Source organism: Chelonoidis abingdonii, chromosome 26, assembly GCF_003597395.2.
Source record: "Chelonoidis abingdonii isolate Lonesome George chromosome 26, CheloAbing_2.0, whole genome shotgun sequence".
NCBI lineage: Eukaryota > Metazoa > Chordata > Testudines > Testudinidae > Chelonoidis > Chelonoidis abingdonii.
This window is the reverse complement of record NC_133794.1, coordinates 9,493,192-9,518,752: the sequence shown is the minus strand read 5'-3', so window position 1 is coordinate 9,518,752 and position 25,561 is coordinate 9,493,192. Positions and strand designations below refer to the sequence as shown.

The following is a 25,561-nucleotide window of genomic DNA, read 5'->3' as shown; positions in this document are numbered from 1 at the left end:
GGGCTGTGAGCAAGGTTACTCGAGTGCCGTTCAAGGCAGACACACCAATTGTTTGCCATGACGGCTCCCCATCTGTGAGCTATTACGGTGCAGTACTTACGCCGGCAAGCAGCAAGGCTGGGGTAACAATAACCCAGGCACAATGAGAGAGAAGCGACAAAGGATTCTTTGCTTTGCAACCTGGCAACCATTCTGTTCAGCTGTGCGTACGCACACGCACTCTCTGCTCTGCTGTCCCTGGGAAGGGTCTGAACCTGGGGTTTGTCATGCAGGGAACTGACCAACAGACGGAGCAGAATAATGATTTCCAAATAGTTCCGCCCACTAGTCAGTTTCCCAGCGGACAAGTCCTTAGCTGAGCTGGCTGGAACATTGTCCATGGAATGGCTTCTCATGGCAATACACTGCTTTGAAGCTGAAACATTTCCAGAGCTGGAGCATTTTGACAGGAAGGCTTCTGAGATCTGGGGTGGACTCATCAGTCGCTTCCAAAGAGAGACCCCTGAATTAGAAACCTAAACGTCTTGATCCAAAGAAGAGTATTTCGAGACAATTCCGTGGGGAGGAAGGGGGGGGAGGCTTTTGAAAGATTTTCGTTTCGCTCAGACACAAAATGAAAAAAATTCAAACCCTTGAAAGTTCTCGCAAACTGCAATCATCATTCTCTGGCCAGTTTTAGTCTTGTAACTAAGACTCTGCAAAGCTGGCTTCAGTTTCCAGCTCTGCCAGACTTGGGCAAGCCAGAGTCATGATCCCTATGTTACAGACAGGGGAAACCACTTCCCTCTGTCACAGGGGATCGGGAGGATAGATTGCGCCGTGTTTGTGAGGTGTTCCTGAGGACGGGGACATCTTTGGGCAAATCATGCTCCAGAAGCCATGATGTTTGAGCAGGAAGAGGCCTGGGGCATTAAATTACTCATGTTTATTTATAACAGACTTTCAGCCAGTACAGTACAAAACTTACAGTAGTATATCTCCATTACACAAATATTTACTTACAATATATTACAGATACAAAAAGCTTTTGCAGTAAGAGAGAGTTTTGTTGTTGAAAAGCGAGTCTAACCTCACAAAAAAGGGAAAAAAACCCAGACAACAGCAAATCCATTAACAACATACAAATGAAAACTCGATAGAAAGGAAGGAGGCGGCGGTGGAGCTGGAAGAGGGTTGGGGTATTGCACATATTTTTTGTTCTTCATACATCTGATTAAAAATATATATATATTTACACAAGTAAAGCGACCTGGAGTTTTACAAAATTCCTACCTTTGTTTTAGACTCTTTTTACAGATAAAAGAAAAAAGCTGTGAAAAAAAGGTGTTTATAAGTTTCAGCACTTCCCTTTCCCTCTGTTTAAAACACCCCCTACCCCCTTTGAATATTGTGTTGGTTTTACCTTTGGAAAAGGGGAACAGGAGGCATGGGGGGGGTTGTCGGGCTCTTCATACTTATTCACAGTCTACTGGGGATAACAGTCAGGTCAAGCTTAGCTGAATTTCGTACCAAATCAACATGACAGTGCAGCGGTTGTGGTCAGAAAGTGACTAGAAAACTGATGCTTTCCTGTAGCTCCTTGGCTGTCAGGGAAGCTGAGCGGATCTGATCTGGGCAAAGGAGTTTTTACTCCCGGGAGCCCCGCAGGAGCCAACTGAGCACTCGAAGGGTGATTATGTCCTGCCAGGTGCATTAGCGGTCAGCAGTGCTGCTCCACCTATGGACTTTAGAGGCTGGAGGTAGAACTGAGCTAGCCGGGTTTCCACAGTCAGTGGGAGATGGTTGGTGGCACAGAAGTTGCATTTGCAAGTCAAAAGGTGGATTTTTCGAAGTGAATCAGAGAGCACACGCAGCAGCTATAATGTCACTTCTACAAGTCTGCTATTCAGACCACAACCCTGCTTTAAAAATCCCCCAAACGGCAGCCAACCGGGGCACCGGCGTCCCAGGACGGAATTTACCAAGTGACAGTAAGAAAAGGAGACCCACGTCTCGCTCTCAGCTTTGTTTCCAGCTCTGCTCAGAGAAGATGTTTGTTTCCTTCTCGTTCTGCCTGCTCAGTGGCAGACAGACGGCAGGAAAAGTGCATCATTTCTGCGCGAGAACCGACAGCTTGGGGCTCTTGGAGAAGACATCTCAAAAATGACACCCAATCGAGCCATTTTGCCTTTTATTGCTACCTTGCTATCCATCACACCCAGAAAGCATTAAAGGCCAGGCCAGTCCTGCCTGGTTTTCATATTCACGACGTACCTAGGTGGAGATTTCTGCAGTCAGATCATAAGGGAAGAGAAATGATTTCTGAGCATATTTATGAAAAGGAATTGACTCCCGAGCCTGGAGCAGTGCTGAAAGTGACTTTGAAAAGGTCAGATCTCTCAGATCACTAGGCCTAGAACCGAATGCTCTGAAGTAACAGAATCGTGTCATTCTGATTGACATCTTGCTTCTCACTTCAGTTCTGTTCAAAGCAGATGCTAGCCCAAGACCCATTAGAGTTTAAAACCCTCATACGCAGCTCAGGAATCCCACCTTTTGAGAGGTATAAAGTCTGCGGTCAACATGTTCAAACGAGGATGACATCAGGCTCCTAAACTACACGTCAGCCCCCAAATAAGTAGCTGTATGTTCAAAGGTGCTGGCACCTACAGGTCTCCTGGCCTTCGGCAGCAGCTGTGGGTGCTCTCCAATTCCAAAAAAAATAAAAAATAAAGTAATCAGATCACTTATTTCAGAAGCTTAAGGATTGGAGTTTTCAAACACGTCTGAAGAAATGAAGTGCCCAACGCCCAGAGAAAGTCAATGAGAGTTGAGTGCCTTTTGAAAAATCCCACAGTCCAAAGGTGGTCAGTGCTCAATTTTAGGGCAAATTTTAGTCTCAATCTAACTTTGGTCCCTCTCCAAAATGACTGATAAAACCAGGCTTTACTTGGCACTTCAGCTGGAAGATGGTAATCAGAATGCCAGGATTTTATGGTCTGGTTTCTCGTCTGCTGGGGCTCAACCCATTTTAGTGAAACGGTACAAACTGCTTTCTGAGACAGTCAAACATTTCACAACCACTGGCTCTGGAGGAGAGAGAGCCCAGAAAGGAAGAAGAGAGTTTGCCCCACAACGCTTAGATTTATAAACTGGAAAGGGAGGTGGCGAACGTCTGCTCGGGAACTTCCCTAACCTCTTCGCACGCTCATCGCAGCAGACATGCCTGGCCCTTCTGCCCAAGCTGGTTTGTCCCGACAACGGGCTTCGGAAAAAAAACGGCTCAGCGGTTTTGTTTCACATCTGGATACACAAACACCGTCAACAGAAAAGCAAGAAGAAAATAAAGAGCAACGAGTGTTGCCGCTTGTGAGGTGGTTCTGTTTGTTTTAGTAGAAAAAGAACAAGGCTTTGGTTTAAACCTCAAGGGAGCAGTTTGTTGGGCTGCTGTTGAGTGATTATTTTTATGCATCGTGGGCCTTGGTATAAAGCAGGGACCCCTCCCCTCACGCCCCCCCTGTTATGGCCACTGGAACAGTCAGGCTCTGGGGTCCCCCCCACCCTGCGACTCATCTGTTTCCTAAGCGTTCCTAAGACAGAGCAGTGAGGTTAACTGACACTGGGGCCTACTGACCAATTAATAGGGGAAGGGGACAGCACATCCCCCCACCCCCTTTTGCACCCAGTGGCCTGGTGTAACTTTCATGCCCCTTCCAAGTGCAAGTACCGTCAGGATCCCGGCTGCAAGCGATGGGGAGGGTTTTTTTTTTTTTGCGCTATAAAAATAAAATAATGGTGGAGGCTGCCTGCTTCTCTGCCTCCTCTCTGGAGCAGGTGAAAGCCCGGCCATTGGCTACCAATCCCCCATCAGTGCAGCCCTCCCGCACTTTGTCCACAGACTGAATGGACTGTTTTAAAATCCTTCTCCTGGGGATCACGGCTAGTTCTAGGATTCTGGGGACCTCCCCCTTCATTATTTTGGGAGGATTCCATTGACATGATTTCCTGCTTCCAGGAAGCAGCAGCAGAACACACAGCCCCACAGATTCTGCTGGCTTTGCCAGTCCCAGAAGCCAGCAGTTACCCTTCCCCATTTCTTGGATGTTTCCATACAGTAACAAAGCAAGATCCCGGTCAATTCCCTCACCCAGGGGGCTTGAGCACCTGCCAAGAGTTAGCAGTCTGCTGGGGCAGACTCAACTCCCAATGGAAGCCACTTTTCTGATGCAGCAAATCCCTCCCACCCCCCTGACTCACACATTTAACACATCACTCTAAAGATACAATCTGCTTATGCACAAGTGCTAGAGACACAACTTCCACATCTCTCTGCTGTGCCACGCAGCACCACAACTACCTGTGGGGCAAAGTGACCCCAACCAACCCAACAATAAGCTTTCGCATTGAAAGTGCAGCTCTTTAGGGCTTATGCAACTGACCCAATTCCTCTGTGCAAATAACAGCCAGACACGTGCTCCCTGGGAAGCTACGGAATCAGACGGCAAAGTGCCCAGCGCCGACCCCTGGGAAAAGCTGCCAAAGAGGAAGAAACTCTTCAACCAGGCAGCATGGAATGAAGGGACGGGATTAGGGTCCTAGCGGCTGGCCTGTTTAATGACCGTCCTTCCTTCCCTGGATACCATCCCCAGCGACAGTTCACTAGGTGACACTACCAAGGTCCTCGTGAGATCAGGTCCAGGTCTCCAGGGCTCAGCAGGCAGAGGGGTCACCGCTATCCTTGCTAAAGGAAGCAAAGTGCTTTGGGGGAGCGGGAGTCAGTGACAGGTGCCTAATCCAGGACCAAGGCCTCGGTCTGCTTCTTACTCACACTTACAAGAGCTGACCCCAGATGCTGACAAGATGGAAGCTAATTTAGCCAGTGTTCTCCTCAGCGCAACATGCCAGAGGATCCCAAATGCCTGCTATCCTCCCGGCTAAAGTACTTTAATGTCCTCACAGGCACAGCTGGATCCCACCCAGATCCGCCAAGTCTTTACCCTCCTACCTCTGAACTGAGACACAGTTTGTACTTAAAAGCCATGAGCGTCGGAGCCCTGGCACACGGCCTGCACAGCTCCACCTTCCTTCAACAGGTGGCACTGCGACAGCTTCATCCTCCCCGGTTGCTCTGTGCCTCTCTGTCTGCTACAGGAGACTTCATCACAAAGCCGTCAACCAGCCACCTCCGGGACAGAGGACTCCCGGGGGCACTGGTCTGAGCTCCAGGCAGTTTCATGCCACAGAGACACCTCCCATTAAAACTTGGGGCGCATTCACCCTACGGACACCCCCTGTGGCTAGCTCGTGGCTTCCTGGCCAGGAGAGTTCTCTTCTCTTTAGCACCTAATCTGAGATTACGGCAGCTTGACAGGTGGCTCAGGACTGAACCCAAAACGAGTCAGAAGGAAGGGGCGGGGGCGAGAGGCTTAAACTGTAAGATGTGCGTTCACGCATGTGCATGTTACGTCAACATGTGCTTGAGGTTTACGTGCTCCTCTCAGCACAGAGAGAAGTAGATCAAGTCTCTCACAACAATTCAAAGAGCTTTAGGGAGAAAGTTCTAAAGAAATAGAAAGCTTAATAAATAACCAAGGGAGGACCAGGAGGGAAAAGCACAAAGAATGTAAAAAATCCGTTAACAATATTTAAATAACTCCGGTTATAAAAAGGCAAATCGTTAAGAGCTCCTCTCGTGATTTTTTTTTTTAATTATTGATTTTTTTTTTAAATATTTTGTAGCCAAAGTCAGTGCAAAGGAGTATAAAAGAAAAAAAGGTCCATGCCCACTGGGGGGCGGGGCTAGAGCCAGGGGGAGGAGTCACAGGGCGGTCAGGGGAGGACTGAGTTTGCCTACACTTTGTGCTCGCCCCGCACTATGTGGGAGGAGAATTCGTACCGATCCTGGCTGTGGTAGCCACAGATGTTGCACTCGAAAGGGTCTCTGAAGCCGTGGCAGCCCATGTGGATGGTGAACATCACGTGGTCCAGGAAGAGGATCCGGCAGTGCTCGCACTTGAAGGCTTTCACCTGCTCCCCCTCCTCGTTCAGCACACGCAGGACGTCTTTGGCTGAGCTGGGCGTTGCTCGGGCAGCAGGGGTGCCCTCCTGCAGCTTGGGGTCCTCTTTGGCGTAGGCTGGGATCTGCCGGCTGCTGGTGCAGTTCCCCGCCGGCAGCTGCGAGGTCCTCTCTTCGTGGTTGCTGTCAGTGTCTGTGGAATCCTGGCAGCCGTTGCTGGGCGACACGCCCTGGTCGCGCCCCCGGTACACAATCTGCGCCCCTTCGGGAATGTCTTCATGGCCTTCAGCGGCTTCTCGGCTCCCTGGGATTTCCAGCCGGCCCGGGATGGGCTGGATCTGGGTGTAGACGGAGCTGATCACAGGTGTGATCTCTGAGATGCAGTTTGTGGAGGGGAGGCGGAGGGGGCGCAGGTGCTCGGACCCCACAAATGACAGAGAGCTGCCGTAACTGGGGTCAATGGGGTGGTGGGCGGCCACCAGCTCCACGTCCTTCTCGAAGCTGGAGTTCACATCGAAGGAGAGGTCGGAGAGGTTGAATCGCATCTGCTTTTCCCCTGGGGGCAAGCAGCAAGGGGTCAGAACCTGGGGCAAGCCCCACACGCTCCACAGAGGGTCTTCGTCTGCACGGCTCAGCCCGTGATCCTTTCACAGGCCTGGGCCTCGGCACCTTCCAACAGTGGCGCTGCTATCCCAGGATGGGGCCGGGGGAGCAGTGCGTGCAGGGGAGGGTGGGTCAGCAGGAGGCGCTCTCCCCTCTAACAGTAGGATCAGGGCCCTGCTGTGCACGCACACTGACCCCAGTGTCTCAGCGTGGTCCGGTGCTGCTGAGGGCACAGACTTCCCAGCAAAGGTCCCTGGTCAGCCCTCAGAATTATACCCCCTCCTCCCCCACACCCCCAGCAGGTTGAACGGAGGCGAGGTTCTACGCTGCCCCCTTCTGAACACTGCTGTGGTCCCAGTGCAGAACCCCAGAGGTGACTGCATTTTGGGGCAGTGAAAGATCTCTGTCTGTACAGGCTTTGGGGGCGCTGGGTAAGGTCAATGGCGTTAGTATGTACAGGGCCGTAGCTCATTCAGGGGAGCCCCACAGAGACGGTCAGTTCCTACACACAGGGCCAAGGAACTGCTGCCAGTCCCTCCCTCACCTCTCCCTCTGCTCTTCCCAGGAAGCAAGGGGGAGCCCCTTACCCACAAATTTCTGAGGTGTGGAGCGTTTCCGTTTGGTGAGGCTGTTCGCCAGCCGGTCGATGAACGTCGGCCGCTCGGACGAGGGGTGAAGCAGAGAATCTGGCACCATCTCCAGGTCTCGCATCTCATCGCCTGCCAAGACAAGGGAAACCCACTTAGCCAATCCCCACTGCAGGAGGGGCGAACAGGACTGAGGAGATCGCTTCCACTCCCCGAGCTGGAGGCACACGGTCACACCTCTCCTTTTATCCACTGGGGGAAGGTCCGTTGTCCCTGGCTCAGCCTGGGAGCCAAAAGCTTACCCACGTCTTCCATGGATCAGTCCTCCAATGGTACCACACACTCCTTTGCCTGAGCAGCCCTCCCCGCTTGGCCTCGGCTGTGCTGCACTGTAACCGCTGTCGGTCGGTGCTTTAAGCATCTCCTGCAGCCACAGTGCTAGAGAAGGGCTTTGTGGCAGGAGAGGCGTCTCTACCCCTGCCAGCAACCTGTTGCTCTCACCGCTGCTGGTGAGGTGCTTTTGCCATTGCTCCTCAGGGCTGCGATCAGCCAGTTAAAGTGTTACTGACAGTCGCCGCGCCCCCCCCCCCACATACCAGGGACTGGCACGACACGTGGTTCTACAACTCCCCCCTTGCCCTGCAGGGAGGCCCACTCTCAAGCAGAGCTTCCTGGGAGAAGAGCCAGAGACCCTGCTACTGCCAGCCGAGTCTCCGTGGATGGCGCTCCGACAGCAGGGCAGCAAACCCTCGGAGGCTGCAGGCTGCATGAGGCGCTTCTCAACTTGTCTTCCCCTGCTAGCCTCTCCAGAGTGTCAGGTCCCAGTGTGGCATCTGACTCACACTTGGTCTTGGGTTTCATTTGGATTGTAAAGGTACCACCTATGTCTCAGACAGCCTAGAAACACTAAGGATGGTGTGGAAAATTGGAACTACAAAGAGGCTGAAAGAATCTCAGACCAACTGGCCTTTTAGCTCACATCCAGTGTAGTGAGATCTGCCCTTTCTCCAGGGGATCATCCTGCCCTGGCTGGGGAGAGACATGGAGCAGGTCCTGGAGCTCTACAAAAAGAAAGCTTCCCCGTAAGCCGGCTGCTCCGCTTTGGGAGCGTGTCAGCCAGGTTAGGCTTTGCTAGCAGGGCGGGTCTTTATGACCGTTAGGGCTGATTTTTCCTTTGAACCAAGGTGCAGATGGTGGAACGAGCCAGCTCTTATGAGCTGAGCACAAGTTTCAGTTCCATAGAGCTGATGGAGAGGCACAGAAAGCGCGTGAGATACACGGCCACAATGCCAGCCCTGTCCCGCTGGGCAGGTTGGCGTGCTGGGGACTGGCGTGCAAAGGAACACATGCAGAGATTCCATTTGCACGCCAGTCCCCAGCACGCCAACCTGCCCAGCGGGACAGGCCTAGCATTGTGGGCGTGTATCTCGCGTGCTTTCTGTGCCTCTCCATCACCTTCATGCTATTTTGGGAGCTGGAGGTGCTTTACACACTGCTGGAGGTTGTTAGATTTCAGAGCACAGTTAGTTTGGTGTTGATCAGTTTGGAGATTATCCATTTGTTCGCAAGACCCCTGCTTTGTAAGGTTCAATCCTTTGCTTACTACGCATAAGCTCTAACAGAGCCTAGCAACGGCCATACGGGGTGAGAGCAATGGTCTGTCGAGCCCAGTGTCCTGATCTCCAACAGTGGGCAATGCCAGGTGCTTCAGAGGGAATGAACAGAGCAGGGGAATCACTGAGGGATCCAGCCCGTTGCAAAGGGAGGCTAGAGCATGGTTCTGCACAGTAAAGTTTTGTTTGTTAATGGAAAATGCTCTAAGGTGTTTTCTCCTAACAGAATTATTTATAAAAAGATACAAGGTTATGCTGCAAGTGATCAGCTTTACCAAACAACAGGCTCTGGGTAAGGGGATATTCAGAACGAGGGAAGACTTTGCGCACATTTAGCACATTCTATCCCAGGGTCTCCAGAGCATTTTGGTTTAAACAAACTTCCATTCATTATACCCTCCCACTTCCAAGAGCCGTTATCCCATTTCATCAGTGGGGAAAAAGAACTGGGAAGTGACATGTCCCAATGTTACATAATCCAGAGTCAGTGGTGGAGCTGGGAACAGAATCCCGGAGTCCACACTCCCAATTTTCTACTCTAACTGCTAGCCCACATGCCGTTCCAGAGCCAGGAAGAGAAGCCCGAAGCCCTGACTCTTCCCCCAGCTCTAAGCACCAGATGTCCCAGCAGGTGCCTGGGACTAGCTATTCACTTGGGCAATGTACTGACCTTGCTGGCTGGCCAGCGACTGCTGCTCAGCGTTCAGACTCTGTAGATAGTTGTGGCAGCGCTCCTTGTGCTCCTCCAGCGTGCTCTGCTGCTTGTAGCTCCGGCCGCAGTAGTTGCATTTGTAGGGCTTGCCGACTGTGGGGGAGGAGACTGGAAAAAATGAAAACACAGATCCTGGCCATCAAAACAGATATTACACTGAAACCCAGATGTCACTCGGAAGCCGTCACAGCTTGGTGCAGGCCAGCCACGTGTGTGCAGCAACTCAGAGGGGTTAAGGGCGTAACACAGCTGGGATCGAAGCAGACACAGAGCAGGCGGATTTGCCAAGGAGCCGATATTGATGTGCAGTGTCATTGGCTAATCAAAGCGCCTCTTGGTGTTTGAGGCCACAGCACGTGCGAGCTGGGCACCAAATTGGTCAGGCCCTTCTTGCACACGGACCCTTCACATAGACCTCCTCCTCCTCGACATTTTAGTCCAGTAACAACTTTTACAAAACACCTTTACTAATCTGTACAATGCACCAGTTAGTAGCTCACGTATGTGTCAGGTTTAAAATGACTGTTTTGAGCCAAGAGCTGATGAGATGTTTCCTCTGGAATAAACGCACACGCCAGCATGCCTGGCCTAGCATAGGCGGCAGGCAAGCTTAAGCCCTTCTTTACAGGCCAGCGAACAGCGGGCCAACACAGGTAAGATGTCTCGCTAAAGACTGCAGCGATCCATGACGAGTTAGGAACTCGAACCCAGGCCACTCAGCTGGCTCTAATGATTGGACCAACGGCCTTTTGAGAGCCAGGATCGGAACCCAGGAGTTCTGCCCCCAGGCTCCTGATCTAACCAGGCTCCTTCATCTCATCCCAAACACAAGGTCACTGAATACGCTGGAGTGGCTCTCACCCCCCCCCTTGTTGAAGGTTTCTCTCCTCCCCAGCAGTCTTCGCATAGCAACAAGGTGTCACTGCTTCTGGATTCTGAAAGGGGAGGGGAAGGTCTGAGCTTGTGGACTGCTGATTCGGGACCCCAGCCTCCTCTGACCCGTCCTCTCTCTCACAGCTGCCCAGCCGCACTGTCCTGCCCCTCTGGCGTAAGTGTGGCTGGTCTGCAAAACTGGCCCGTGGAAGCCAGGGTAATATTTAAAAGTGCTGCCGCAGCCCTGCTGGAAATCCCCAATGCTCTGTTACACCTCTCAGCACACCCGCGCTGTGCCCGCTGCAGCTCACTACAGCACGGCCGGCCGGTTTAGATTGGTGACTGCTTGCTGCCGAGAGTCTGTGGGCTCTGAAAGCACTGTGCTTAGGGATGGGTCCGGAGCAGCACTCTCACCTCTGCTAGTTTTCCCACTGATGGCTGCTTGTTATCTCAGCTTTGACAGACACAGCAGAGCCATGAAATGCTTTGGGCCATGCTAGCCAGGTATGTGGCGGGTTGCACTGATTTATTAGTATAAAACTTTTAGCCGAGCACCTCCAGAGGCAGATGAGTTTGCAGATATAATCGTTACACCCAGCAGGGGCAGACAGCAGCCCTAGAGACCCCAAACCCTGCGCATCTGTTGCAGTCGGTGCTGAGGACAGGGAAGCATTTTTGCATTGGTTTAAGACAATCTGCTGCATTAGGATGAATCCTGGTGCCAAGGAGCACCGTTTTGCTAGGCATTGTACAGAGCAGGCGACTGTCCTTGGCCGGACGAACTGCATCGACACGGACAGGACAAAGGGGGACATAAACCAAGCAGAACAATCCATGTGATGGTGGAAAACGTCACGCGAGCTCCAGCTGGGGAGGGAGCATTCGGCAGACAGGCATACGCTCAATGGAATGGAACAGATCATGGGAGAAGGGCAGATGGGCCAGATGTGGAGTCCATGGACGCAAATCCTGCAGATGAATGCAATATGCCTTCTGCGACTCATTCACACTTAGCAGTGATGCTCAAAATCTTTCACCCCATCCGCGTGGGGCACGGGCCCCTAGTTGCTCATTCCTCTCAGCTGAGAGATTGTAAGTGTCCGATGTCAGAGGAATCTGGAAGCTGCCCAGATCCTGCACTGCTGGTGTAGTGTCGATAGAGGCTATTTATTATGTCCCTCCAGTTGAGGATTTTGGCCACCTACTGCTCTGGAGGGAGCAGTTCTGCCCTGGCAAAGAGCAGGACTTGCCAGGCTGACAGGTCTTTTCCTACAAAGACGTTCTAGGGAGCGTGGAGCTTCCCTGAAACCCTTCCAAGGCCTTTTACATGAGTTCTAGGTAAGTGGGAACCATCACAATGCTTGACACGCCTGACAAGCCCTATGCCCTGAAGCAGAGGGGCCGAGCGCATCACCACAGCAGCTTGCAGTACTTCGGACCAGACTCCACTAAGCATGCTAGCGGCAAGCTGCCTCCCCCGGATTATAGCTGAAAAAACCGAAAGCCTTGAGGTTCTGCAGCAAGTCAGTGGCGCTAGGGACACAACTTGGGAGTCCTGACTCCCTGGCCTCCTGCTCTAACCACTTTAACCTTTGCCAAATGCTCTGCAGGAAAGGGACGCCTGTTCCCGAGACGACGGGGCGCAGACTGCACAGCTAAGGAACTGGAACATGCCATTACTGCCGATGGCGAGATGCACCATGGGGAAGAGTGCGGTGTGATGGGTACAATGAGAGACTGTAAGTCAGGACTCCTGGGTTCCCTTTCAGACTGGAGCTAGAGCAGTATTCTGCTTTGCAGTCTACTTCTCTGAAATGGTCAAGTGTGCGTCTGGGTGCGGGGGGAGGGATTCCTATGTTTTTAGCCAACTATCAGAGTAATATTCTGATAACGGCTCCATTTGCGAGACTAAAAGGCTTTGCCAGCATTCTCCGAACCGTTCAGAGGAAGTGCCTGCGTGGAACGAAACCATCGCTCATCAGATACGGCGGCACCTGCGTCACGAACGCACCATCTTGGAGTCTGAGGCTCCGGTGGAGTTTTTCCCCTTACTGAAACCGCCATGCTCAGACCTGCCCGGACCAGACTTATTGAGTCATGTTACAGAAAACGGTTATTTGCTTTGCGATGTGTGGTTTAACCTTTAACTACTCTGATTTTTCAAGAAAAAATGTTTGCCCCTCATCCACTCACGTAGCTGGAACTTTACCACTTCAAGTTTTGCACTCTCATAAAAATCACTTCCTATGTATAAAGCTCCTTTCACTGGAGGATCTCAAGGGTTCTTCGCATAGAATCAAATCCCAGGGATGGAAGGGACCTCAAGAGGTCATCTAGTCCAACCCCTGCTCAAAGCAAGACCAACACCAACTAAATCATCCCAGCCAGGGTTTTGTCAAGCCTGACCTTAAAAACCTCTAAGGAAGGGGATTCCACCCCCTCCCTAGGGAACCCATCCCAGTGCTTCACCACCCTCCTAGTGAAAGTGTTTCCTAATATCCAACCTAAACCTCCCCCACTGCAACTTGAGACCATTACTCCTTGTTCTGTCATCTGCCACCACTGAGAACAGCATAGATCCATCCTCTTTGGAACCCCCGTTCAGGTAGTTGAAAGTAGCTATCAAATCCCCCCTCACAATTCTCTTCTGAAGACTAAACAATCCCAGTTCCCTCAGCCTCTCCTTATAACTTGAGTGCTCCAGCCCCTTAATCATTTTTGTTGCCCTCCACTGGACTCTTCCAATTTGTCCACATCCTTCTTGTAATGTGGGGCCCAAAACTGGACACAGTACTCCAGATGAGGCCTCACCAATGTCGAATAGAGGGGAACGATCATGTCCCTCGATCTGCTGGTAATGCCCCTACTTATACTTATTCGCACACCTTCGGTAAGCCTCCAGCTTCTGGCACCAGGGCCAGTAACATTACCCCCACTTCACAGAAGGTGGAAACTGAGGCCCAGAGCTATGAAGTGAGGTCAGAGAGACAGTGGCAGACCTGGTGACAGCCAGTCCTCTGCTTTCGCTCCTACACCACACCCAGGCTCAAGAAACCAGAGTTGTGCTACCAGTTCTCCAACATTGGAAGGGATCTTAAGAGAATTAATATATCCTAGGCTTCCTCATTTCAATCTGAGTGGGAACACACGAGATACTTTTCCTGGGGTCAGGGCAGGGACTAACCGACTTGAAAGTGTAGCAGCCATAGTGGCGCTGACAGGCCAGAATAAACAAACCTGTATAATCCTAGCTCCTATAACCACATCCTAGGTTAAATTCTAGCCAGAGACCTGGGCTCATCTCAGGCCCTTCCCCACTCTTTATGAAATGCTCCACACGGCAGCCGGGTCCCCAGAATGTGGGTTACTAATTAAATCTCTCTCACTTTTAGTTCCATGTCAGTTCCAAGCTGCCCAGATGGGCAAGAATGAAAATCTAGACAGAACCGAAAAGCTGATCCCCTTGCAGGAGTTTATTGCTGTGGAAGCCAACTACATTCTAACTGCATTTGTGACGCAGACGAGCAACACGTTCATTCCACTCAGGCACTTCTTCTGAATGGTTTGGAGAACTCTGGCAAAGCGTTTCAGATTCTAGTAAATAGGACCAGAATCAGAGTATGACTCTGTTAGCTGGCTAAAAACATAGGACCCCAGCCTCTGCCCACCCACACATCCACTTCACAATCTCAGAGTAAAAGACTGCAAAGCAGTCTACAATGTAATGTAATTGTAACTAAATTATAAACTGTAGATGACACCACACTGGGAGGGTTGCGTGCATTTTGGAGGACTGGTTTAAAATTCAAAACGCCCTTGACAGATCAGAGAATTGGTCTGAATTCAACAAGATGCAACTCAATAAAGTGCAAAGTACTTCACTTTGGAAGGAAAAAGCAAATGCACAAACTACAAACGGGGAAATAACTAGCTAGGCGGTCGGACCACTGAGAAGGATCCGGGGGCTCTAGTGGATCACAAAGTGAATATGAGTCAACAAGGCAGTGGACTTGCAAAAGAGGCTAATGTGCTTCTGGGGTGTTTTAACAGGAGTAATGTCGCGCTCTCCTCAGCGCTGGTGAGGTCCCAGCTGGAGAACTGCGGCCAGTTCTGGGCACTGCACTTTAGGAAAGATGTTGACAAACTGGAAAGAGTCGAGAAGATGACAACAAAAACCTCTTCTGAAAACCTGCCCTGAGGAAAGGTGACAAACAAACCCTGGGCAGGTTTAGTCTGGAGAAAAGATGACTGAAGGGGGGCCTGAGAAGAGTCTTCGATACATGAAGGGCTGTTACAAACAGGATGGTGAGCGACTGTTCTGCAAGGACAAGTAATGGGCTTAATCTGCAGCTAGAGAGACATCAGGAAAACCTTTCTAACGCTCAGGGGAGTTAAACTCTGGAATAGGTTTCCATTACGGGAAGCTTTTAAAAGCAGGTTGGACAAACACCTGGCGGGGCTTGGCTAGGTTTACCCGGTCCTGCCACAGCGCAGAGGCTGAACCTGCTGACCACTCACAGTCCCTGCCAGCCCCGCATTTCTTCCAATACAGAAAGGTACGAGTCACACACAGGACACTGCAGGAAATGTCTGGCTTTGGATTTAATAGAGGGAAATTATGTGAAACTGTCGGGCTCTTGGGAAGATGCCAAATACAGCCTGGGCACCACAACATTTGGGCACCTGGTAATTCAATACCTAGAGCGCAAGGAACAGCCTCTGTCCCAGCAAAGCCACAATGAGTAAGTTTGCACACGCCACTGGCAGCTTCAAGTAGGAACTGATTAAGGAAACTTCACAACATGGACCTGGCTTGGAGTCCAGGGACCAAATTCAGCTTTGGGGTAAAGACTGGGGCATCTTCACTGAAGCCCACGAGGATTACACCATTGCTGTGGTTATACAGGGAGAGGATGGACAGGTTTGGACTGGCCCCGCCCCAGACAAAATGGGGCAACTAAGTCCAAGATCTTCATCTATACTGCATGCCGGGAGCAGATGGCCACTTGCTGATGCCCTACACAATGAGAAAGCAAGTGTCATCTCCACACTTGGCTTCCTCCATGATCTCCCCAGCTTCGGAGCTGGATCAAACCTCAGTCCAGGCTACTGGAACTAACAAGCCAGTGTTAATTTCAGCCTGAAAACACCTACTTACAAATCGCTTTGGAGGAGCTGATTGCAGCTATAAACCCCTTCCTCCCTCCTCAACTAAACAGGATTATTTTCATACAGCAACCAACACTGTTTAACCCAGCCCCGAGGGAGACGGGCTAATGTAGTCTGCAACCACAGACAGGCGGCTTTGTGTTGGAAATAAGAATTATTTCCCAAATCTTTAGCTATTGAGATGTTAGTGACTTGATGAAAAGTTCCATTGCCTCATTAGTCTAGCTCTCTCAGCTCTTATGTAAATAGCTGCCTGAATGGCTTGGTTGGTCTGTTTTTAATCTGCATTTATTTTTGACTTCAGAAAAATCTTTTGAAAACCAGGCTGGGGTCCTGAGTTGGGTTTCATAGGCCAGAGTTTTGAAGTTCCAGGATGAAAAGCCCCACAGTTATTTTCCCTTCCAGGGGAATCTGCCTTTAGCTCCAAAGCTTTTCTCTCTCCCCTGACCTGGCTGGTATTGCAGAGTGCTCTGGGCACACCGCTCCCAGTTCTTCACAAAGAGATGGCAGAACATACATGACCCAGACCAGCTCCTGTTTGCAAAGGAGTCCGGGTTTCAGCATTCACTTCTGACACCGCTGGTACAGGTCTCTGAGCACCAACCTGTTATTTCCCGGGCAGAGTTCCCGCACACACTCTCGCTAACACAACTCGGCTCTGTCCAGCAGCAGCCGCTTGCTCTCCTGGGACCAGCCTTCACCCGAGTAGAGAATAAGTATCACTCTATGGTCAGATGGGGGGAATTTGTGACAAAGAGGAAGGATGATGTAATGGTTAGAGAACTGGATTTCTGGGTTCTACTCATTGGCTTTGTGACAAGTCACTTCATTTCTCTTCCTCAGTTTACCCAGATGAAAAACAGGTGCAATACCACTTACCTACTTTACAGGATTGCTGGGCATAATTTGTGTCTTTGAGAGCCTCCCTCCCGCCACCCCCGCTTTCATCTGTCACCTGACCAAACGCTCTTTTGGCCAGAGACCAGGTCTGGTTCAATTGCCTGCAAAGCATCTAATGCCCGGCTGATGGCAATGATTTCAAGGAAGTAAGAGGATAATTTTGACTGTCATGTCTCTACAAATCCTGAGGAGGGGGAAAAAAGTTTCTTCAGAAGAGGCTCCACGGTAAACTGGGGAAGGCTCTCATATGAGCACAGACTGCCACGAGGAGCAGCAAACACTAAAACGGAAGGTGGTCTCCAGGGATAGAAGTCTCATCACAGCTGTCTTGTGTGTGGGATGCGACTTCTGATCTATTTCAGAATGATGTGGCACCTTTGATCTGGATTTTAAAACTTCACTCTTTTGGACAGCTTATCTTCCGAGATTACAGCCTAGGCATGCCCATGGGGGACAGCATGAAACACACATGCCTCTAGCTAAGGGGGTGGAAAGGAAAACCAGCCCCCAGTTCCCTTCCAGCAAGGCAGGGCAGCCCCCTTTCTGTGGCTGAAAAATCCACACACTGATGAGACTTTTTCTTAATAATTAGCTGTTATAAAGATGAATGATGTTTGATATTCTAAACTAGACCAGTTCCTGTCCTATTTCCATGCCTGACACAAGAAGAACTAAGGCTCTACGGTAACCCTTCCTGTGCCACAAGGTGGAGGGACATTCGTGCAGCTCTACGACTGCACTAACTGCCGTCTGAAGCGCAGGAAGGTTGATGCATGGGACTGTCACCTCAGGAGACCTGGGTTTGAATCCCAAGAACATCACGAGGGACTCTGCTATTGCCAATCTGACATGGAAAGTGCATGGGTGGTAGGATAAAACCCTACAATCAATGGATAGCCTCAGGGGAGACGCGTAGCAGCCACCCTCCCCGACTCGAATGGCTGATCTGTCCAGCATATCACTGGGTATGTTTGGCGGGTCTTTGCTTAGGAGGTGGCACAGCCTAGAACAGGGATGGACCCTTTGCCCTGCTTCTGCCTGCATGTTGCCAGGTTACAGCCAGGGTAAATGGCTCCTTTTCGCAAGCACCATGTTCACCTTAAGGAGAAGGGACAACAGCCTCGGTGCTCGCAGTGCAGAGCTCAGAGCCAACTGCTGGATCCCTTACCAAGGTCCTAATTCACAGCCACATGCTACAAGATGCAACTGATTAAGGCTGGTCATTTCACCTTTATGTAGACCCAGCTCCCAAAACGGGGCTGAGTGAGACAATGCACAAACCAACCTACGGAACTCACTGCCCCAAGGTATCACTAAGACCAAGAGCTTAGAGGACTAAACCAAAAACATTCATACAGATAATGAGACCTGCCAGGTACAACAGAGAGAATAAGACAAACAGGAACCCTCATGCTTCAGGGCATGTGTCAGCCACTAGCCATCAGGGGGTCAGGCAGTAACTTCCCTCAAGGGCAAATTATTCTGCAATTGTCCACTAGGGGATTCCCTGAACCTTCCTCTGAAGCAAATGGCCTTGGCCACTGCTGGAGACAGGGTACTAGTTTAAACAAGGACCACAGGTCTGATCCTGTATAGCAAATACTGTGCTCCTACTCTCCCCAAAGAACTGCACTTACTGACCCTTTCTGAAACTGCTCATTAGCAGCCACCCCTCTATGAATGCAGGGACAACAGAGATACCTGCTGGTGCTGTGACACACATACAGAGCAACTGTCAAAACACTTTGTTCTGCTATTTTTAAATCCCATTTTGTAACTCTTCCACTGTTCGGAAACGAACAGCGCCAGAGAAGATGGAACTCAGCTTGTGCTGAGCTTGGCAGGTACCTTCCAGCCTGCTCCCTAACAGATCGAGCGGAGCCGTTATTACTAGCTGTCGCCATGAACAACCAGGAGAAGCTGGGGGTGGACGGGAAGGCAACAGCTGATGTTGATTGCTGTAGACTGAAGGCCTCAAGGCAAACAGGCCGCAGCTCAGCCAGCCCTGGCAATGTACAGCAGTCTGAGTGCAGAGAAGAGAACCGTCACTGTTACCTGGCTCTTCTCAACCTCCAAACGAGCCTGGATAAAACAGACAGGCTCTTTGCTCCCCGTGGAGTCAGCCTCATTAAGGTTTCTGCTCCCAGCCATTGACTTAATTTATTAATTTTTTTTTTTTTTTTTTGACAGGGACGGTCTGGGGGAAAGGATCTTGATACTGGCTCCCTGTTATCTCTGCAGCCCTAAGCCACTAATCTCACTTCATTCCATAGGGTGAAACCGACCAGGAACAGTGTCAAGATGGTCAGAGAAGAATCGTTACAATAGAAATGTCTGTCACATTCAGTCCAGCGTTTCACCAGCAAGTCGACTTAGTTTTGCTAAGTTACGGTTTACGCAGAGACACCAGAGTTTGTTCCCTGCCCTGCAGAAACAGCCAGAGATGCAACAGGTCCAAACCCACTACCTTGCTGTAAAACCCACCAAACAGAGCACTAAAATGCCGCCAATTGCGGGGTAATCAGCGAGCAGTCCCTGGGCAGGGTTCTTGCTTTAGGGTGGCTGGTGCCTCACATTTTTCAGATGTCCCTTTGGCATCTTCAGGGAAGGCACTGATGGAAACTGACAGATTCCCAAAAGATGGGGAGACAAAGCCTTCAGCCCCAGTGAAAGGAAAGCCTGGGGGCTGCAACAGGAGGCCCCTTGTGCAGGGCTGTTAAGAAAATCAGGGCTCTCCCTCAAGGCCACCGACGGGGAAAGAGTTCTGTGGCAGCTCAGTAAAGGACCCTGGGCAAGGCCCTGATCAGAAAAGTCCCCGCAGAGGTTGGTTTTCGCCCCCCCTTAGAAAAGAAAAGAAAAAAGAAAGAGGAAGCCGGCACACGAGACACCTGTTTCCCTTTGGCACTGAAAAGGTTAAACAGGAGAAAGTCACAGATGGCTTCAAACATCTGTGTGAACTTTAAAACCCCGAGGGGAGGGCAGAGCAGACACTCCTGCACACAAGTCAAGGGAAAATGAGCAGAGCTCAGAGGGAGCTGGTATCTTTCACTCCCACCCCACGCCCTCGGCCAGCTGTTATGTCACGGAACCAAAGGGAAAAGCCCCGTCTCAAATGCCACACTGAAAAGGACACTGTCAAAACAACAGAAAACCCCAGCTGCTTGTTTCCACTGGAGAGAGCCAGCCCAGCGGCGCACCTGCAGCTGGCCGGAGCCAGAGGGAGGATGCTAGTGGAACATGAAAGCAATCCCGGGGGCTCTCCTCTGCAATATGGCGGTGCGGCCCCCAGAGTGCCGAGCACCATCCTGGGCCAGGGAGACACCACTTTGTTCTCAGTCCATTTGGGGAAGTTCCCAGACTCTTGGCAAGACAACAGCGGGGGGTCCCACTGCACCAAGCTCAGCGGACTGAGGCAGACACACAAAGTGACTCATTCAGTGTTATGGAGCCTGTTGGGAGGATAGGCCAACACGTGATGAAGGCTGGACAAGCAGTTAAGGTGCCAGCTGGGGGACACGGGTTCAAGTCCCTGTGTGACCTTGGGCGAGGCTTTTACTCTCTCTGGGTCACAATTAACCTCTGTGAACCGAGGACAACTGCATTTCCCTCCCTCGCAGCAGAGAGGTGGTGCGGAGAGAGACGCTGGCCACCGGGATGTGCTCAGATATGCTGGTGATGGGGGAGCAGACGAGGCTAGATGGAACCCAGGAGTCCGGCCCCCCAAGCTACCCACCTGAGTGTGTGCGGAGGTGGCCGGTGAGCGCGTCTCGCCGGCGGCAGGCATAGTTGCAGAAGGGACATTTGAAGGGTTTCTCGCCAGAGTGCAGTTTGATGTGCCGCAGGAGGTTCCCCTTCTGGGTGAAGGAGGCTCCGCACTGGTTGCAGTGGAACGGCCTCTCTCCTGAAACGCAAGCAGCTCGTTAGCCCCCTGCCTCCACGGGACGGGTTACGTTTGCCCTGAAATGTCATGCTGGGTGAGGGGTGTGGGACTGACAGCCCGGCAGGGAAACTGTCCCGCCCCACCAGCCCCTCTATGCAGGAGCACTGTTAAGTGCCCACGGCCCAGTCAGTCCTTAGCATCTCTGCACCGGTCGCTCACCCGTGTGGCTTCGTTTGTGCACCATCAGCACGTTGGGGCCGATACACACCATCCCGCAGATGTCACATTTCAGCTTGCCATTGGGGAGCCGGATGCCGCCCGGAGAGTGAGGCTCCTGCCCCGTGCCGTCACAGTACCCCAGGGGCTCAGAGAGGGAGTCCTCCACAATCACGCTGTCCTCTTTCTCGAGGAGGCGGTCGTCCTGCGACAGCAGCCTGCTGGCTTCTTCATCACTGTACATTTCCACCTTGATAGAGTTCGCTGCAGGGGGATGGGAGGGACAATACATAAATACACAGTCAATGGAAAAAAACAACAGGCAGTTTAAAACAACTAATATCACGGACATTGTGTGCGTGTCACGGCAAAGAAAACAGAGAAGAAAGTTAAATGATTTGCTTGTCAGTTACACAACTGGTTAAGGGTGCATAAGGACACCACCCCTCATGATACTTCTGGATTGCTCCCATTTCCACTGGGAAACCTCCCATTGCAGGACATTAAAGAAACTGACGCCTCGCAGGAGCCAAGAGTCACAAGAGAACAATCGAGACAATAGTGACATTGCCAAATGGAACAAGCAACTTCTGTTTTCGATAGTCAGGGTTGGCAAGTAGCGCAGAGAGACCATCGCATCCGAGAGGTAGCGGAAGACGACAGGTTCTTGAAAGCAGTCACTGGGCAAGACACCACGTCTGAGCACTGACAGAGGAACAGCCGCATGGCAGAGCCAGCAAATCACATCACCCCAGAACATGTGCATGAGAACGAAGGGATGGCTTGTGTGCTTTGAACTCATCACATTGAGCAAGGTAGCGCACCGAGCACCTGAAGCCAAGAGCTCCCCTTTCCCACTAGTGACGGCCAAGCGGTCAGAGCAGGCCTTGAAACGCACGTGTCCAGCACGGGACAGGCGTTCCCCATGGAGAGCTTTGCACCGAGTCACACTCACAAGGGAACTCAGCGATCCAAGTGGCAATTCCCTTAGAGTCGACAAGCGTGTGAGCAGCCACACGACAAGAACATGAACACCGAAAGGGAACATGGATGCAGACATACCTGGCGGGGGTGCTAGGTGGCTACAATGGTAGATGCTATGCCAGGGGTTCTTAAACTGAGGGTCGTGAGGTTATTACATGGGGGGTCGTGAGCTGTCAGGCTCCACCCCAAACCCCGCTTTGCCTCCAGCATTTATAATGGTGTTAAATATATAAAAAAATGTTTTTAATGTATGGGGGGGTCGCACTCAGAGGCTAGCTGTGTGAAAGGGGTCCTCACTACAAAAGTCTGAGAACCCCTGTGCTATGCAATAGGGCCCTGAGTTACTAAAAAGGTCTTGGAACAATCCAGAGCCTCTGGAAAAAAGGGGGTTTGTGGTAAGCTGGGAAAAGGCACAGGCATGGTTTGGGCCCTTATGGAGGAGAGTTCTGTAAAGAGCGGCTGGCCAGGGGCTAGCAAAGCAAGCGGGAGAAGGGCTGGGGCCACGGAAAGGGAGAGCGCTTCTGGACGTGGACACCCCTGCCCCTCACCTGGGGGAACAAGGAGGAGGGTACTGGCCACAGAGGTTTACGGGGACACTCAGCCATGCAGATCAGCAGCTCTTTGTTGCTGCCAAGGTAACCTGTACAGCACGGTTTGGAGGGTGGGGGGTTGCTAATTGACACCCCACAGTGTACCTGTGCTCCCAGCCCCCCAGGTGACAAGCCGCATCCTTGCACGCGTCACACGGCCCCCTGGTTGCTACCTTCCTTTGCTTCTGCAGCATCGCAGGCTGAGACTGGAAAGCAGAACGTGACCTACATTCCTCGCTATTCTAATGATCTGTGGAATGCCACCGATCAAACAGCCCTCAAAAGCGACAGGTCCCTGCTTATTCTGCTGAGAGCAAGGTAGAGCCTCCCTCATGGGCAGAGGAAGGGCCAGGTCCTTCTGTCCCCAGCCTGCTCCTTTCCCAGCGTTTTCTGAGCAGTCTCTCTCCAGATCTTTGGTGCTTCAGGCCACCCTGGGGAGTGGCTGGGGAGACAGGAGAGCGCACCCCAGCCCATTAACGCTAGTTGCACCCTTAACAAGGCCCAGCATCTCCATCTGGGTGGCGTTAGCCTCATGGGAAGCCTGTTTCACCTGGAGAACAAGGTCTGCACATGACTCAGTTTAGAAGTTTCCTGCTGTTTTAAGCCATCCCTGTCAGCCAAGAACTAGGGGGAATTCCCTCCAGGGATTCCTGATGCTGCTCTTTAGCCAACAAGAGCAGCGTCCTTGTAATGGAGACCCCCCCCCGACCCACAAGCTGTTCTCCTAGTGCTCCTGTGAGGGCTGGGGTGGGCCAGTGAGAGACGGGGAACTGAACAGGTCACCCCGCGGGAGGGCAAACCACCACTAAGCCACAGAGAATTTTAATTGCCTCCTTTCAAATATCGGAGTCTGATTTCATCCATATAATGGAATAGATGTGGTTGTTCCTGACCTATCAGCATGCCAGGAAATTGATGGGCCTGAACTTCAGCTTATGAACAGAGGGACCTGATGTTTGGATTTCCTTCCAGCGCCCGCGTTGCCTTCTGGAGACAGGTGAGAGGGCTGGACATGGGACTAGTCACCCTGAACTGCAGAGGGCTAATCCCAGGTTTGATGCGGACACCGACCCATGGAGCAATGCAAGCCACATCCTTGTGCAACGGGGACAATTCTTACCTCTCGCCTGGAGGATTCGGTTAACATGGGAAACACACTTCAAAGAGCTCGGCATGGATTTAGGGCTGTGATTCAACAAGAGAGGACAGTGATTTGAATATCAACTAGTCAACAGGATTACAGCCTTAATAATGAGCCAACTCTACGGCAGGGCAGGCCCGTTCCTGCAGGTGCATTGGCTGGGATGCTGCAGGTTTTCACGGCCCTTCGGTGTGGCAGGCGAGATGGCTGTTAGGTCGAGCGTGGCATCTTCCACTCAGGTGACCTCTTGGACCCACAGGGTCGGCACAGACACTCTTCAGCCCCCTCGCTTTCCATGTGCCGGAGAGAAGTGAATCCCAACCACACTCTGAAAGTGACCGGTCCCTACTGCTTTCCCAGGGAGCAGGTGGCCCAAGTGCAAGCGAGGCAGCTGCTTGGACTGACTGGAGAAGGATGATGAAAGCTACATTCCCTTTGAGCGTCTCTGGTGCCTTTCATCCGAGGATCTCCAAGCGCTCAAGGAGGCCCCAATGCGGGAAACGGAGGAATGAAGAGTGGAAGGGACTCGTTTGAGGTTGCTTTAGGTCAGTGGCTGAGCTGGGATCTGGTTTTCCAGTCCCTGCTGTAGCTAATGGACAACACAGCCTCCAGAAATCTCTTGGAGAGAGGAACAAAGCTTCTGCTCGGACTTGGGCACTAACAGATTCCCTGGCACACCACCGGTCGAGCCTCCCGCTGGACATTGGCTGGGATCGACTCTGAGGCTGAAACGCTTTCTTGGGGTAAAGCACCAAGTTCAAACCACATCACATTCCACTGGGTGCATCCTGGAGACACAGCACGAACGGATGCCTCTGTGCACAAACACCAAGTGAAAAGCTCCTCTCCCTTGGCAGAAGCTGCCCAGATATGCGGCGGTTTGCTGCACTTTGATTTTTTCCACCCCCCGGGACCTGTAATTTTCTTTCTGGGCAGAGGGAGGCCGACTATTGTTCTGCCAGTCTCCTTTCAGAACCAATGCGGAGTCCAGTCTCGTCGGAGCGCGATTCTCGGCTGGCAGAGCAGGTTATATAATATTCCCGCTCCTCTGGGGCACAATGCTTGCTGGATGAACCAGCTGTGAAGTCAAGTCAGATCAGGAGCAATACCATCACCAGCATCCCTGTTAAAGGGGAAGAGAGCTCTCTCTCTCTTTAGGTCTGTCCATGGGTTGGATTCCCTCTGCTTATGACCAAGTTGCATGCGTCTCTGGGTTTTCCTGCATGAAACCTAAAATTTGATTCTTTGGTAGGGCCTTCTAACCATTTTTACAGGACAAGAACCACATGCCAAATAACAGAGGAGAAAGGGGACCAGACCAGGGCTAATTCGCCCTGATGCAACCTTATTGCTTTGGGTCTAACTTGTCCTAGCACCCTTAGGGCAACCTCCAGATCCAAGCATCTGGGGGCTGCTGGAAGCACCTGGTGAAAATGGATGATCTATACGGCAATTTCTCTTTTATGGAAAGGAAATTCCGTGCTTACAGAAGAGAGGGGAGATCACAGCAAACAATATTACCTGTTCAGTTTCAATTTGGGGTCAATTTTGGGGAGAACTGAAATTAGGGCTTGCAAGCGGAGCAGGAATCAATTCTCAGTTCTCTTGCTTTAATGCTATCTTTATTAAAGGGACAACGGTGCTCAGAGCTGTAGGGAGACTCGGCCACTGCCTAGGAAGCTTGTGATGTAAATATAATGTTTACAATTGAAGCCAACAACAGGCTTGCTAAGTTCCACTTGTCCTAGGGCCATGCCATTTTTGACATGCAAGTGACACATTAAATTTCTCAGCAATTGCTGCAGTGAAGGGTGGACGAGTAGACTAAGGATTTTGGGGGCAATTTTGAAATCAGAACTGCCTATTTTACCAAAGTGGGCTCTAAATGTATTTTTAAAAGAAGCTTAATTCACCTTTGGACCGTGGAGAAAGATTTCAGTCACAACGCAGAGACAGAGCTGAAATGCTCCACCTTACAAACTTTCACTTGGAAGTGCATCCAAACCCTACTGCTACTTCCCACCCCAGCCTGGCTCAACACTCTTCCTAGCCACACTCACATCACAGAAAGTCCTAGAAAGCAGCAGCTTGACACAGACAAGCCTTTAATGGGCCACACCAATGTGACTCCATGCGGTGACGTTAAAGTTCCGCAGAGGGTGACAACATTTCCCGAGAGCGCTGAAGATAGATCTTGAGCAGAAGAAGAGAAAAAAACCAACAGGGAATTGGACGGACTTGATGACATCTGCAATCTCAGGTGATCAGAGGTTGCAAGTCATCGGTCATGGCTGGCGT

At 51.4% G+C, this 25,561-nt stretch overlaps 1 protein-coding gene across 5 annotated transcripts in view; it reads right to left on the bottom strand.

The window, feature by feature from the left end:
* Positions 1–908: 908 nt before the first annotated feature.
* The window catches only part of IKZF4 (IKAROS family zinc finger 4), a 50,410-nt gene continuing 25,757 nt past the window's right edge, over positions 909–25,561 (bottom strand). For all 5 annotated transcript variants that reach the window (XM_075061098.1, XM_075061100.1, XM_075061099.1 and 2 more), the window contains 5 exons: positions 20,552–20,812; positions 20,186–20,353; positions 9,469–9,618; positions 7,186–7,317; positions 909–6,551 (listed from right to left, as the gene is read on the bottom strand). In XM_075061098.1, coding sequence (XP_074917199.1) covers positions 5,830–6,551; positions 7,186–7,317; positions 9,469–9,618; positions 20,186–20,353; positions 20,552–20,812 — 1,433 coding nt within the window. In that variant the 3' untranslated portion in view covers positions 909–5,829. The remainder of the gene's footprint in view (positions 6,552–7,185; positions 7,318–9,468; positions 9,619–20,185; positions 20,354–20,551; positions 20,813–25,561) is intronic.